This window comes from Aristolochia californica, unplaced genomic scaffold, assembly GCF_029961685.1.
Source record: "Aristolochia californica isolate CCGP_79_NKW_82.1479 unplaced genomic scaffold, dmAriCali1.0.hap1 SCAF_9, whole genome shotgun sequence".
Taxonomy (NCBI): domain Eukaryota; kingdom Viridiplantae; phylum Streptophyta; class Magnoliopsida; order Piperales; family Aristolochiaceae; genus Aristolochia; species Aristolochia californica.
Genome location: NW_027182290.1, coordinates 4,584,286 through 4,601,053, shown reverse-complemented (window position 1 = coordinate 4,601,053; position 16,768 = coordinate 4,584,286). Strand labels below are relative to the sequence as shown.

The 16,768-nt window shown below is 36.6% G+C and overlaps 2 protein-coding genes across 3 annotated transcripts; one reads left to right on the top strand and one right to left on the bottom strand.

Moving 5' to 3' along the window:
- The first annotated feature begins 38 nt into the window (after positions 1–38).
- Positions 39–1,146, top strand: LOC137941857 (fatty acid elongase 3-like). The gene has a single exon (XM_068787462.1). It carries the CDS (start codon positions 110–112, stop codon positions 932–934), a length of 825 nt encoding a protein of 274 aa, XP_068643563.1. The 5' UTR covers positions 39–109; the 3' UTR covers positions 935–1,146.
- Positions 1,147–1,635: 489 nt separating this feature from the next.
- Positions 1,636–15,533, bottom strand: LOC137940289 (LRR receptor kinase SERK2). 2 transcript variants are annotated; one of them, XM_068785251.1, is made up of 12 exons: positions 15,497–15,533; positions 14,596–14,763; positions 14,064–14,196; positions 13,811–13,882; positions 9,440–9,583; positions 9,202–9,273; positions 9,048–9,113; positions 8,692–8,762; positions 8,470–8,613; positions 7,411–7,752; positions 3,320–3,714; positions 1,636–2,113 (listed from the first exon to the last, which is right to left on the bottom strand). In XM_068785251.1, exons 1-12 carry the CDS (start codon positions 15,507–15,509, stop codon positions 1,799–1,801), a joined length of 1,935 nt encoding a protein of 644 aa, XP_068641352.1. In that variant the 5' UTR covers positions 15,510–15,533; the 3' UTR covers positions 1,636–1,798. The 2 variants fall into 2 exon arrangements, with proteins under 2 accessions (XP_068641352.1, XP_068641353.1); XM_068785252.1 differs by having other exon boundaries at positions 2,084–2,129.
- Between the last annotated feature and the right edge of the window lie 1,235 nt (positions 15,534–16,768).

Below are 16,768 nucleotides of genomic sequence, written 5' to 3'. Positions count from 1 at the left end.
CAAATCGTAAAGTAGTTGGCACAAAGTGGATAGCTCGAAGTCAGGAGAGAGGAGCTCTGCAAAACCTTTAACACCCCAGTGTGCGCCGGAGAGGGGGAAGAAACTCAAAATGCCTCTGGTCAACGCGACCGTCCGCCACTGGCTAGTGGAGCACCCATTGATCTCCTCCTTCGAGTGGATCCCCGGCCGGACATTCGGCGCCTCACCCGAATTCCTCGCGGCCGTCGTCCTTTCTTACCTCTCCCTCACACTCATCCTACGCCGTCTCCTTCCCGCAAGCTCCCTCGTCAGTCCCTTCCTCTTCCGCTCTGTCTCCGCCCTCCACAACCTCATCCTCCTCCTCCTGTCAGCCGTCATGGCCGCGGGCTGCTCCCTCTCCGCTTCAGCCGTCCTCCCCACCCTTCGTCACCTCTTCTGTCTCCCGAACCCCACCCCCTCCACCGGCCCTCTCTTTTTCTGGGCCTACGTTTTCTACCTCTCTAAACTCCTGGAGTTCGTCGACACCCTCCTCATCCTCGTCAACCCCAGCGGTAAGCGCCGGCTCACCTTCCTCCACGTTTACCACCACGCCTCCGTCGTGGTCATGTGCTACCTCTGGCTCGCGGCGGCGCAGTCGCTCTTCCCGGTGGCGCTCGTCACCAACGCCAGCGTACACACGGTGATGTATGGGTATTACTTTCTATGCAGCGTGGGGCGGCCGCCGAGGTGGAAGCGGGTGGTGACGGATGTGCAGATCGTGCAGTTCGTGTTCAGCTTCGCCGTCTCAATCATGCTCCTCTGGTACGAGTTTGCTGACAGAGAGGGTGGCGGCTGCTCCGGGATAAAGGCCTGGTTGTTCAATGCGGGGTTTAACGGCTCGCTGTTGGCGCTCTTTGTTAATTTCCATTTGAAGAGCTACGGATCATCCAAGAAGGAGAGGGAAAAGGCCACGTAATTCAATGGCATTTGGGATTTTCTTGTCCTCTGCTTTTCAGCTTCGGTTCAGGGCAAAAACAAAATTATGTTCCAAGACTACCAACTGTCCAATAATTGCAGCAAATTTGGTGAGACGTTCTTAATGTTTGATTGATTGTGGATCCTATTATGGAGTCACTTTGCCTAGTCTGTGAAGTGAAAACACTCAAAAATGATTAGCCGTTACTTTAATTGCCATAAATTACACTAAATGGACTATCATGACTCAGTTGTCATAAAGATAATGCATTCAGATTACTACCAAGTACCTAGTATCGATCCGAAGCATTCCAGTATCTTCAAAAGAAAAAGGGCAAAAATCTCGCAGAGAGGCTTTGCTGTTGACAGACAATCAGTCATCAATTGTAAATAACAAATGAAGATTGTAAAGACATTGAAACACATAAGAAAACTCAATTTGGATGTAAAATTATTTAGCAAAAACTTGGGAATTGTGCTTGTCCAAGGATATGGATGTCCCTTTATCATGCACAAGCTGCACATCAGCAGTGAAGGCTGGGAAGCTTTGTCCAAGCTTTGCCTATCCCAAACCCTTACAATCGAATTACTCAGAACCCATGTTCACAACCACAAACCACCTCATCAATGAGATTATATGTAGGAGACAAAGAGTTTATATTGGGCAAAACCAAACGAAAGTATAGATTACAATTAGTGCATTTCTCTGACAGTGTCAATATAGCATCACAGCATTTTACTTCTGTTCCTCATCAATAACTTTACACCACCCTCCCATTGATTGAGGAAGATAAACCAAACTTTAAGATGGTCAGTGAGTTTTCTAGATTTGAGCATATACAGAATTCATCAAAATTTTATATTCCTACCTTGTCTCTGACAACTGGAAGGCTTCTCTGTTATACGTTGAATCCTCAACCCAGTCCAAGTGCTGGGTCATGACTGAGTACTCTTGATTCCGTATCACCTCGAGCTGTTCCCACTCGGCCCATCTCTCAGCCAATCCGACTCCTTGCAGCATATTCACCACTTCTGTCATCTTGGGTCGATGTTCTGGTAAGTTTTGTGTGCATAGTAAGGCCACCTGAACCATCATTTCCACTTCTTTTGGATCATAATCTTGATTTAGGTTACTATCCACTATGTCTTGAAGCCTTTCCTCCCTCAATAGTTTTTTAATCTGTTGACAGAAAAGGCTGTAAAAGATTCAGAACCCACGACATGGAACCTTTTCACCTTTTAAGCTTTGTTTCTTCTTCAATTAGTACACCATAATTTTCTCTCAGCCAATAAACAAGTAAAATGTCATGTATGTGACTTTGACTCTAATTGGATTACTGAGTAAAGCCAATAAAGTAGATAGAAATCTTTCCTCACATCTTCATAGGTTTTCCCTTCAAAACATGTTAAAGACTTCACAGGCTCATGTAAAGAGTTGAGTTCTTGAAAATTTCAGTACGCTGTTTAAATTTCTTCAGGTTGAATGGGAGAAGCCTTCGAGAATCATTGTTGAATAATGGAACATATTCTAATATTCTTCTGAGCAATGTTCTTAAATGCTTTAATCAGGAATGCAAAACTGGCAAGATTCATGATGTAGATGAATTGGGGAACAGAGATCAGGAAACAGCAAAATTTGAATGTAGGATTACAGTGGTGAATTTGAATTTAAGGTTAAGAAATTAAACAATGTAAGAAGAGTAGAAGATGATATGCATTGGTTTCTGTCTAACTAAACAAGATCAAATGGCACATGATTTAAATGCATTTAGAGGTAAACAGGAAGAGAATCTCAAGAATATTAGGATCCTATCCTCCATTCTGTTCCATGATGACAGAGATGGTTCAGAAGCATGGTTGGCACATTGCCTAACTGTGGCTTCTTGCATACAAATTTTATGTTGCCTCCTTTTGTTTATGCTAGGCCCAGAGGGATACTCCATGAAACACTCTTATGTGTTCATGAGAAGATCATAAAGATTGTAAACAGTTACAGGTTAATGACTGGGTTGATTACTGAGAGCAATTGTTGATGCCTGAATAGAAGCATAGTTAATACTGTCTGAATAGGGATCATTGAGTGACTATAATGTGTATCCCTTCTTCGTGGAACCACCTCGAATAAGATTCTCCTCTCTTGGAGACATGCGTAGAATCTTATTGGTACCAAATATCTAGAAAATAAGCATTTCAGATTATTATTAATATTTTTTTTTTATAATTAGCATTCCAGATTTAACCAAAATACATAGAAAAAAAATATTGTCACCTACAGTATAAGAAGCAAAAAAGCATGATGAATGCATAAATAATCACAATCATGCTTGGTCATTCTTACAAATAAATAGCTACAGGAAAATAAATAAACAGAGAAAGATATACATACATGATCAATTAGTAGAACATCCTCCTCCTCTTCTAATCTTGAAAGATCTATTGCACGTTGCCCAGTTACAAGCTCCAAGAGAGTAATACCATAACCAAAGACATCTGTCTTCTCAGATGATTTTCCAGTAGAAAGGTACTCTGGGGCAATGTGTCCCATTGTCCCACGAATTTGGGTTGTAACATGAGTCATTTTTGTGTCAATCAGTTTAGCTAACCCAAAGTCTCCAAGAACTGCTTCAAAATCTTCATTTAGAAGGACATTGGCAGCCTTCAGATCTCGATGGATAATCTTAGGATTACAGTGCTCGTGGAGATACTCCAAACCATGTGCTGTGCCAAAAGCTATACGTTTACGTGTGGGCCAGTTCAAACCTTTCTCCCCAGGTTTCAAATCTGCCAAAATGCACGTAAGACTAGCAATGTGGAAGTACCACGAAAATCATCAGATCCATAACATATCATCAGAGATACACAACTTCAAAAAGAGAACCAATTTTTTTTATAAAAAGAATGATAAGGAATGTCCATATAAGTTCACCAAGAAATCACTAAGTTCTCACCTAGAACTTTGATCAAGTGGGACAAATATGCCAATTAGAGCTACAAGAAGTATGGATCACAGCTTACTCTCCTAAGCATGTATTTGTTGGTAACTTATGCTGGTTATTATGTATCAAACAATTAGCCTATCAAACCCCTTTGAGTTTTATTCAGCCTCAAACAATTTAATGTTGCCTCTTATGGTATCGAGCCTCAAAACGTGGAGAATAACTAAACTTGAATATGCTGTAGTTCCCAGAAATTTACACAACTCATGCAGATGAAGTCTAAAAAAGAATACCTGTGTTAACTTTATACACCTATAGAAAGCAGGGATACAATTGTTTTTTTTTTTTTTTTCTATGATCCATTACCCATGTTAGAGGATGCTGAATCTGGGGAGGAAAATAGACAAACCAAGAAAAGTGGCCCGCACCCTCATAGTTCATGATAGAGTAAATTTTGCCTTGATGGTTAATCTTTCGATTTCTATTGGAGCATCTTAAATGATATGATTTGGGGTGGCATCATCACTAGTCACAATCCATGACCTCTTATTTTCACGTTACTAAGAGAGTAACAGAAAATGAAGTACATTCCTTATAAGAAAGTAGATCATCTATGAATTCACATTCTACTCAACTTTCAAGGATGTTTCCTTACTGTTCATATGTACTTATGATGTCCAGTACCGTAAAAATGCTATTAGGAAAGCAATAATTTCATTGTTAGAGTTCACATCCAAGGTAAGGTTTTACTTTGGATCTAGATATAAAGCCAACTATCGTCTTCGAATTGAACACCACACTCTACTAATATTATTTTCATTTTTTTATTGCTTCTACCATCTAATCTTTGCTTATAGAATTTTGTCTTCATATCTTATAGTCCTAGTATTAGTTCTCAATGTTTCTTTAATTTTAGCACAGCTACTTCTGTAGTTAAAGTGTAAAAATAATGCAATTTACTTCATTCTTCTTCACCACCTGTGTCCTATACTGTTTGAAATAATATCATGTTCATGCACATACCAAGAGTAGTGCAAGGTAGTTTTCAGTTTCTTTTTTTTATTTTCCATAATACTTTTTTTTGAAATAGATTTTAGATACTACTTTCGATCATGTTATTTTAATAACTTTACACATTTATACAACTAGCACAATTTTTTTGTAGGGTGGGATGAGATTTCATTAAAGAAAAGAGAGGTTAGAATAAACGAAAATGCCTCTAACAACTCAAAAAAACAACTGCTAGAAGAAACAAAGAACCAAAATTCAACAACAACGAAGCCTAACAAATGACAAGATCAGCACTAAAGATGCCTTCCTTGAGAGGCTGTCCACAATGGCATTGGAGTATCTAGGCAGGTGGGTCCAAGTGATGTCAATGTGTTTGATAACTTTACTGATTTCCTCCACTTAAAGTAATAGACATCAGAGAGGAATGGTGCCATTCTTTAACCAACTAACAAAAATGAGAGAATCTCCAGTAATGAGCAAAGAAGACAATCCATCAGTAGCAACAAAAACACCATGAAGGAGGATCTGAGCTTCCACTAAAGGAGAGTCACCATGACCAACAGGACCCAAGAAGGATAGAACTTGAATGCTCTCATGATTACAGAACGTCTCAGAACCTGTAGGGTTGGCATTGCCAACTGTACTCCATCAAGGTTAAGCTTTAATAGTACCCCCAGAGGAGCATTCCAAAAAATAATGACCATCTCACAAGCCATGCGTAATGATGCAACACTAAACATAAGAGCATGGGAATTGAAAAAAAATCCTTGTAAATGTGAAGCCAAAAGTGAGATGAATAATGTTTTCTGTGACTTGCTCACATTCTCCTTGTTGAAAAATATTATAGAAGGGTAATTTGATAATTTTTCACTGTCTATATCTCCTTGGAATAGGCTTATCTTATTCAGTATGTTTGATAGTTTGTGTAGTTTAAGTTTCATGTGATTAGGAGGTGTAATATAGGAGAGATAAGGGTGTAATTGAGTTTAAGTCTTTCGTCCAGTGACTTCTTCACCACAACGAAACTCTTGGCATGAGACTGAGGACAAATGATGAGAGGCTAACTCGTCAAGTTACATTGCCTAGTTAAAGCCTGATCAAGCTGACCTGTGAGTAAGGACATTATTATCCTTATACTTATCTTTAAGTTGTAAAAGGTGATTAGGGGTGGACCAGAACCCTAATCACGAGAGATCCATCTCTCTTTTACCTCCATCTCTTCTCCCCTCTCTCCTCTTCTTCTTCCTCTCTCAATCTCTCTTATTCCATAATTTCACATGGTATCAGAGCAGTAAGGCCTAGTTACATGCACGTGAAGCTTCTTCTTCCTACCATTGAAGCCTGTGCCTTCTTGAAAGGAGGAATTTTTGAAAACTGCTTTGACTGATTGGTAAAAATCTGAAATTTGTTGGTTTTTCTGTGACATAAACCTAGGGTTGATAGCTACTACTATTTGAGCAGTTTTGAGACTATCTACTGCCCCATGAGGGTTTATTGAGTGAAAAATCACTCCTTTCTGCATTGTGACAACTCATACCGGGATCCATGCCTGTGTTTCCTTGGACCCTACTAATGTCAGCACTAGTTTCTTGAATATCTTCATGGCTTATGCAGTTTTAAGAGCATAGAACTTGATTTGTGCCCTAAAGGGATTCTTTATTGCAATATCCTCCCATCTACTTGTTGTGCAGCCCATTACTGGGCTCAGCTTGCCGGCGTCATCACTGAGTTGGTTAATGTCAGCCTTAAAAGTTGAAGTTTTTGTGGGATTCTTGAGTTTTACCTTCAACAGTACGGGACTTTCGTTGTTAGGGCAGATTCTAACTCCCAATTGATAAATCCCTAATCTTTTTGAGAAGTGGGGCCCACAATACCTGCACAGCTATTGATGTTGTGTTGATTTGGGGCTGTCTATTTGTGGCATATATGGCTGATTCTGGTGAGGTTATTACTTATTCGAGGGACTCTAAGAACTCAAAAGGGAAAATACTATTATGATTACTTCTGAGCGACTAAATAGCCATTATGTATTTGAGTTAATGTAATGCTATGATTGTTGCAGAAAAACTAGCGAAGTATCAGAATTTAGGTTTGCCCTGCACATATGTCGACCGAACTTCAAACTAAAGGAGAATTAACTCAGCTGATTTTTGCACCCAACATATTTTAAGAGAAGATTTTTTCTTATGGAAGGGTATTTTAGTCATTTAAAATGTTCTGTATTAATCTGTATGAGTGTTAACAAGATTAGGTATTTGTTAGAAGTCTATGGTTCAGATTACGTGTTATGCTGATGTGTAGTTAGAGAGTTACTGAGTTTTGAGTTTTGAGGGGTAGTTATGTAAATAGACATCAAGTCACTCAAGTAATTAATAAAAGGGAAAAAGGGGTCAATTTTCACCCCCATCGAGTGCTTCTCTCAATGCCCTCCTCTATTCTCTAATTCTTTTTCTCCTTTCTTCCTCCTTTCTCCTATTTTTGCATCCTTTTACACTACTAATTAACAGTGCATTTAATAAAAATGACATACCTCGTAAACGATAAGCCACACTCAAGTTTTCCATAAATGGGTAAACAAGTATCCTCTCAGAAGGAGTGGCACAAAGTCCAATCAACCGAAGAAGATTTTTATGAACTGCTACACTGATCAGCTCAACTTCCCTGAGGAATGCAGCCTCCCCACCAGGATTATGATAATCACATAATCTTTTAACAGCTATCTTTGTGTTGTCCGGTAGAACACCCCTGTAAACTTTTCCAAAGCCCCCTTGTCCAATGACATTACTCTCATTGAAATAGTCAGTTGCAATTTGCATTTCGCGCCATGAGAATCTTCTTAATTGCCCAAAAGAAACTTTGATGTCATCTTCACCTGAATTAAAAGAGAGTAAAGCTTAATACAACTGAGGTTCGTCTTAATAAGATGATTGCTGAGAATAAAGCATGTCTTGCTGTCTTGGACAAGACACAATCAAGAATTACTGGCTTCATAGTTGGCAACAGATATTAAGAAAAGAGGCCCTCGAGTGATTTGCTGGGCCAGCCATCTCTAGTGAATAGCAAGTCAAGAACGTGCTTTGCATCGTTTGGCTCAAGTGCCGTGTAGCATAGTTTGCACTTAAGTGCCTTGGATCCAGAAATGATCAGCAATTTACTCAATGGTCAGATGGCTTTATTGCATGCAAGTATGAGATTTTAAAAGCAAGGTAATGAAAGGACAATAAAATAGAGTATTGAGAAATTTAATGATAAAATGTTTCTGCTACATTTTTTAAGTAAAATGCTTCTACTACTTTTTCTTTTTTCTTGAATGTCGATTACACACACATGCACTAACCCAAAACCCCCAGTGAGATTTGAACCCAAGACTTCATGGCCAATGAACCAAAGGCTCAATTTGAGTAAGAGTCTCAACAGTTGAAATTGTGACATAATATTATGATTAATAGCAAGTAAAGGATACAAAATGCCTCCTGCTACAAACTACACCTAAACATAAAAAAATTGCAGAAACAGGTAGAGAAGATTGAAGTTTAAATATATGTACAACACGTATAGAGAGAGAGAGAGAGAGAGAGAGAGAGAGTACCAGTAACATCGACGAAAATGTCATGTTTAACACCATGCACATGGTGAAACCAATTCATGAAGAGTACCCCAGCTACCAGAACTAAAAGTAGACCACCTACAGCCCCACCAACTACAACTCCAAATTTTGACTTGCTAAAAGAGCCTGCAGTTGGAATAAAATTCTGATTTATAATTCAAGAAAAAACAGGAGACAGAAACAGAGAAGCTACAAAGACAACACCTGATGTAGAGGTTGTTGACACACAAGGCTTATGAAAGTTGGACCCACAATCAAGATGTGTTTCTGCAAAGCTGAGAAAATAACCTTCCTGTTTAATGGTATCAATTTGACATAGGATGATATCGCTCAAAAAAAGAAAAAGAAAAGGTGTAAATATAAGGTGTCATTATTTATAGTTAGAAAATGTTAACCTGGCAACCACTGTTACCAGTAAATCAAACTTCTATATAATGAAGTTGACATTTTTCTAAAGATAAAAGCAAAAAGGGAATTAAGAAACAGTGACACATAAACGTAAGTTTAGCTTGCTCTGCATAAATGATAAACTAAAGGATAACATGAGCAAGTGTTCATACTTATAATAGGGAATTGAAAATAACTTTGTTGGAATTCTTCCAATTATATTGTTGGACGAAAGGTCCCTGTGAGGAAAAAGAATGAAAGATATGTCAACTAAACATTGCAATCAATATAAAATTCCACTAGATAAACTGCTCGAAAGATTCTTACACTTCTTTCAATCCACTAATATTTGCAATTGAGTCTGGAATGGCTCCATTCAGCCTGTTCTGTCTGAGGACCCTGTACCACATGCAAAATTTTAACTTCTATGACAACACAACAGAAGTTATACTAAGAACAGTTGTCAACTGAATCTTCACCTCTAGCCATAGTGACATTATACTTTCAAAACAGGTTTGTGGATAAAGGAAACTCCTAAAAGAAAATTTTTCATAAGGATTCTCACAAATGCTTAAGTTCTGTGAGTTGACCCCATGAACTAGGTATAGACCCACTGAAGCTGTTGTTTGCCAGATTTAGATACTGCAGATGGTTCATGTTTGCCAGGTAATCAGGTAACGTACCATATAAATGGTTATTCTGCAACTCCCTGCACAAAATGTTTATTTGATGAATGAGGAATCAACAAATAATAATAAAATCCATCCATCGCTGAGAACTACATCTATAACAATTAATCAACTACTTAAGGTAAGCAAATCTTCCTTATTTTTCATTAAGCTTGAAGTTGCTATGCCAGAGTAGTAAGTTTTAACATTCTTAAGAGATAATAGAGACAATTTTCAGTGCAAAAGAACGTAGATAGTCAATCATGGACAGTAACCATCTCTGACAGACATATGAAGATCTGCTACAGCCTGACTGATAAACTTGCTAACGAGAGGGTTAATCTTCAATACCTTATTTTACCAAGTCTAATGAGTCTGTTATTCAACTTTCTCTTGATGTCGATGTTTGTGCTCCTAGTCCAGTGGAGGATGTTCCTAGCACTAAATGTAGTGTAGCTTAGCTGAAACAAGCCATTGCAAGTTTATCAACACAGCAAACCTTCCAAATCAACATCACAGATTTCCTCTCCTCAGTCCTTGCCAAGGCCCCTCTTCATCTAGCTCCTGAGGTACTTGATTTGAATCTTCCCATTGCCATTCAAAGGGTGTTTGTGCTTGTGCACAACATGGTATTAGACACTCTATCTCAAAGTTTGTTTCCCTTGATTCTCTATCTGGTTCCTTTAAGACCTTTGCCTTGTCCTTATCATTTTGTACTATTCATTCTACTATGCAAGATGTTTGTTGTTTCCATAGTGAAAACAACCATAGATGTGAAGATGGAAGATTTACATGACAAGGGTACTTAGACACTATGTGGCCCACCGGCAAATGTTGTCGTTGGGTTTATGCTGTGAAGTAGAAGGCTGATGACTCCATAGAAAGGTAAAAGGCTAGACTTGTGGCAAAAGGGTATACGCAGAGCTATGTTGTGGATGTTTTTTAGACTTTTTCACCAATGCCTAGGCTGACTTAGATTCAAATTCTGATTTATGTGTTTGTTCAAAAAGGTTGGTCCCTGTTTCAATTGGACATAAAAAATACCTTCTTGTATGGAGATCTGGAAAAAGAAGTATGTATGGAGCAACCTCCTAGGTATGTTGCTCAGGCTGATACGCGATAGTGTGGAAGCTGAATAAAGGAATTTATTGCCTCAAGCAAAGCCCAAGAGCGTTGTTTGATAACTTCAGCAAAGTAGTTATGTGCTCAGGGTTTTCAGAAGTCACCGTGACCACTCGTTGTTTGTTTTGAAGACGTTGTCTGGTGTTGTGGTGTTAATTGTGTTTGTGGATGACATAGTGTTGTCAAGAAGTGATGTTAAAGGAGCATCTTGCACAATATTTTCAAACCAAGGATTTGGGCTCCCCCAAGTATTTTCTTAGGATTGAAGTAGTAATGGATCTACTACAAAGGAAGTTTTTTTTTTAGTAAAAGGTGTAAATGTCATTAAAAGAATGAAGAGTACAATACTTGGCTAAAAAGGACCTTCCCCCACAACAAGGTGTTGGAGTGAAACGCATAATTTAGCTTGAGTATCCGCTAGATGATTAGTTGATCTAGGAATGTATTTCCAATTACATTGCAATTGAAAAATTAAATTATAAATATAAAAAAACAGATCCCAGTGCCTCCAAGGAGGTTTAGAGGACTTCTCACACCAGTTGATAACGATTTTTGAGTCATCTTCGATGCAGAGAGGGCCCACCTGACATTGCTTGAAAAGTTTTAGTCCATTAAATAGTCCAGAAAGCTCAGCAATGGTTGAGTCAGATAGTCCAATTGCCCCAACGAAAGAGAAAAGAAGATTTTCATTTTCGTCATGGATAACTCCCCCATACCCAGCAAGGCCTGGGCAACCAAATGCGCTTCCGCCAAAATTTAATTTGAAGTATCCCATCGGAGGAGGGGACCAAGTTTCCATTGCAGGGGGGCGGAATGGGTCTGACATTTCAACTACCAGCCGCCAATTTCCTCGTAAGTTGGAGCTTTTTAAATTTCGAAATTCTTTACGCATGAGTATCCATGTGGAAACTTGGCCCACAATTTTTTCAATCAAAATGTTACTAGGAAAAGATTTTAGATTGAATTTTCGGTTATTTCTTTCTTTGCATAAGGCCCAAATGATATGACCAATGCAGCAAGAGATTAATTTTCCAAACTTTGGGAGATGAGCACAAAGGAAGTATGTTACTAATATCTTACAAGAGTATGGCTTGCTAGGAGCAAAGCCGGTTGAGACACCTAAGGAATAGAATCACAATTTTCACACAGATGATAATGCAGAACTCAAGGATAAGACCATGTACAAAAGATTATTAGGCAAACATATTTATGCCATAGTGATGCGGCCAAACATATCATTTGTTGTGAGCATGGCTAATCAATTTATGGAGCGTCCTTAGAAGATGCATTTTTAAAAAAAATAAAATCCTTAGAAGATGCATTTTTAAAAAAAATAAAATCCTTAGAAGATGCATTAAGAGGCAACACAAAAGATATTGAGATATTTGAAAGGGGCACTCGAAAAAGGATTACTATATGAGCCACAACGTAATTTGTAGATTGGGGATATTAAGATACAAATTATGCAGGGTCTAAGTTGGATAGGAAGTTTACATCTGGTTATTGTGTATTTGTTAGTGGAAATTTAATTATCTGGAAGAAAAAGACAATTTTTTTATTAAAGGGGATTTCTTTCAAGCAAAGCAAGAAACAAGAAAAAAAATGTGGCCCGCTCTAGTGCAGAAGCAAAGTACTAAGCAATGACTTATACAGTTAGTGAACTTTTGTGGCTGAAATCAGTGTTGGAGAAGGTAAGGCTTTTCTACCAAAGTTATATGAGTGAGAGCTATGAGGGACATATTTTTAAACTTAGTCTTGTAATCACTTAAGTGAGATAATAAAAGAGGGAGGTCAACTTTCTCAGCCTCCAACGAGTGCGTCTTCTGCACTTTCTCCTCTCATATCCTTATCTTCTCTTTCCTTCAATCTTTCTTCCTCAATTTCTTCCTTTTTTACAATATATATACTCCAGCAGGAGGTGTTGAAATACATGTAACAGGGTATTTTGGTCTTTTAACTCTTGTCATATTGTCCCTTTTAGAATACCACTAAGTTTGTCTTCATATAGGAGTTATATGGTACAATTCTTATTTAATTCAGAGATGTATTTTGGGAGTTACAAGAGTTTAAGTATAGGAACATTTATGTAACTTTCTCTTTTTCACTTAAGTGTATATATAAAGGAAAAGGGGTTTAAGTTTTGACCCCAATGAGTGCCGCATCTATAGAACTCTTGCTCTCCTTCTCCCGTGCTCTCTTTTCAATCTCTTCTCTCTATCCCTTCAACAAATGATCATGATTTGAGCTTGTCAGAACCATTTACAAACTGGCTAATTCTTTGTTCACTTAAACACTCAAGAAACATCTAGTCTGGATTAAGACCACAGATACAACATCCAGTGGGGATTAAGACTATAGATATATGAAAAAGAATGAGAATCATACAATGTACATGTCTATATAAGAACCCCCAGGACATACGACAATAGTGTGTGTTAGACGATTCTTATTGACAACACAAGTGACAGAATCTTCACATGAGAATTAATAATATGAATGCAAAATATATGTACTATAATCATCAAAAGTCTAATACAACGGTTCCAATGATTCATTTTTTTTAAATAAGTCCCAATGATTCATTGAAAGACTTCACAAGACATTTCAAATGAATCTTTACAGAAAAAGATGGAAATTATCCAAAACCTCCGTATACAGAACTCTGGCAGAACTAGTTTTCATTGAAACTTAATTCCAGCTGCTTCTGCATGTACATATGTGTAATCTAACAAACATGAGTATCGGTAGACACTTTGTATCTATGAAAAAGTAGTAGATTTTTAACTGTTGGTGGGGAGAGAATGACCAAGTGGATGATGGTACAAGTTCTACCTGCTGTTCACTTATTTTTTAGGTGATGAGCTATAGCAAAAAGAACACTGCAGCTTTGAACAAAATTTCTGACTCCTACAATTTTTTCTTCACCATATTACTTGACCACAATATTGAGCTTCTCAGCATTTAATCCTGAGTCCATATATATTGCAGCTAAATCTAATGGGCTGAAAGCAACATGAACTAATAATTTGACTAACATTAAGATTGCATTATAGAAATCTATGTTACTCAACCATGAGAGCATCTTAGATTGGTAAAAGTTAATAATAATGAAAGATAAGGCTTATATTATGAAGGTAGAAACTTACAAGCTAACCAGAAACTTCAATTTCGTAATCGAAGAGGAAAGACTTCCAGAAAAGCCATATGATACTAAACTCCTGCAAATGGGCAGTCACACACTAACAGTACTGCAAAGATGCACAAATGGAAAAAGGAAAACAGCAAATCAATCAAACATAGAAGCAATTTTGAATTTACATATCCTTAAGCGACGAGTCATGAGAAACATACATAACTGCAAAATTTCCTTTCTGTAAAGATGAACTAAGAAGAACTTACAGAGACACAACATGTTCATTACTGCAAGTGATATGAGACCAGCTATCGCAAGGGCTCACAAGATTAGCATCCCAATCATCAATTACATTGTGGGTATCATTTAGAGCCATCTTAAGTGCAACTAATGCTTCACCTGAAATGTGATGTTCTGACAGTAATAAGTAAGACTTGCCACAGGCAGACTATAATAGAACTGAAACAAAACAAAGTAGGATGAGAGTTTATCAATCCATTTCCTACTTAAAGCAAGCAACAGGTGTTAGAAACAAAACTTGAGTATCAGAGTTAGAAAATACATTAAGTCTAAAACTGATATCTATTGGCACTTGGAAAATCATTGAAGGTTTTATACTTCACGGAAGTTACTAGCTGTTGGAAAAGAAGTTTCATTTTACTTTTCAACCAAATAAGGTAATACAATAAGAGCTGTACTTTAATGGATTATCAACAAAGATAAAACTTGGAAGTCCAAAAATTCTACGGAGAACCATTAGGATACATAAACAAAGAGCAGTGACAAGTTTCTTCTTACGTTCATAATTGGGCTCCGATGAAGAATAGCCAAACTGGGTGAGCTCGGAGAGAATAATCCATCCAATTAAAACCAAGTGGATGCCCCTGCTGCCGAGAACTGAAAATCTAAAACTGAAGCTTCCTTCCAGTAACGTTTTACTAACAGATAACTTAACCAATTTGCATCCTGTGGGAAATTCCATGTGAAAGTTATATCATTCATCATATCTTGCAAAAGAGAGGAAAATAATATTCAATAGACACATATGCCGCAATATAAACAATAATTAATCATTGTTAAGAAAAAAACGATACCATTAATTGTCAAGTTTACCTATACCTACAATATTAAGTATTTTCAGAACTATAGAGGTCAAGATATCCTAGCATTTTTTGTTTTTTATCAGCTTAAGATTACTTGGCATCAGTTTTGTATTACTAAGTCTCAGTTCTTTATGTTTTTTTCTTGTGAACGTGTAGTCAGCGGAGTTGTCCTGCCTAGCTTACCCAAAAGACATCTGGTTTGACTAAAACTACACACGGCACACTCAAGACCATTTGAAAATTTCAGTATCGTATGGCACTCATAAACAGACGAAGGTTTAGTCTGAGACGAGTTGACCGTAATTTTAAAAGAATACATCCTCTATAAATCATGCCTTGGCTGAATTATAGCTTAAGACTTTTGCTTCATATCAGAAATCACTAAACAACTTCAAACAGATGTAAAACTGCCAGCAACTGAGAAAAACAAGACTCGTAAGACGGTTAAACATTACGGAAATTACGACAAATCCAAAGAAAACAAGAACCATCATACGAATTCCATAACCCTTTGAACCATTGCAAGTGTCACGCAGAAAGTCCAAACATCCAATAAAACACCCTGAAAACAGCCCAACCGACATGCAAAACATTACCTTCTCTGGCCATTGCGGTTGCAGACCAAAATGGTGAAACACAATGGAACAAGAGAAAAGACGAGGAGGAAGAAGAAGAAGAAGAAAAGCATTGCAAACGTCCCGTCGTTGAGCACTAGTTGGTGGGTTCCACTCGCCCATTCAAAAAATCCCGGGTGGCACAGGCCTCGGATCTTTGCCGGGGAATGAGACTCCCACTAACTAGTTTTTATTTTATACCGATTGTGTTTGCTAAATGATGACGGTCGCTATGATGCCTTTCCAAGACCATTGATGTGGGGGATGATTGTTGCCTCACAATTAGGAAGCCATCGAGTTTTTTATCCAGAATGGATCTACATCTGCTTGCCAGTTGATTAATAATCGCTCCCTTTGTGTTTTTGTTTTTCCAAATGGTTATTGTGCGAAGAATTGCTTTAAATTTTAAATAATTAATTTAAGTTAAGCTATAAATATTTTTATTTTTATTTAAATTACTGCACTTATCATATGATAAAAATTCAAATTTTAAAAATAATATATATTTATTCTGTTTAAAATTTAATAAGTTATTTATTATTATAGAAATAGTAATATTTTAAATATTAACATAATCATGAAACATGAACATACTGACTTTTATTATTATTTTTAATATATTTGAAGTTAATTATATTTTTTTACAATAAACTTGAAAATATATTTTTATTTGTTTAGATTAATACAGCCATTTAACCAAATTAATATAAAAATTAAATGTGTCATTTCAATTTTATTTTATTTATATATTTATTATAGATAAGTTTTAATTTATGTAAGTAAAATTAACTTTTAATAAGGTTAATAATGGTAATTTTTATATTAATACAAAATATTAGGTTAAGTAAAACTATATAAATCTATTTGTCTTTATATAAATTAATTTTAAATAAATATAATATTTAAATTATAATTTCAATAATTTACTTAGTCATTTCATACAAATGACCAAATATTATATTATTATATTTAAAATTTTGAATAACAATAACTTCTTCATAAGTTTGAAAGTAATAACTTTTTTACTAATATAAAATATTTGAAATTTTAATAATATTAATATAATTTTATAATTATTATAAATGTTAGTCATTTGATATGTCTAATTAATTATATTAATATATTTTTATAAATATATTATAGAATCTCATATACTAGTAAAGGAATTACAGTCTAATAATTCTATGAAAAATAACACTAACATCACCTAAACCTTAATAAAATTTAAAACACATGGCTATTGTCATCATACCC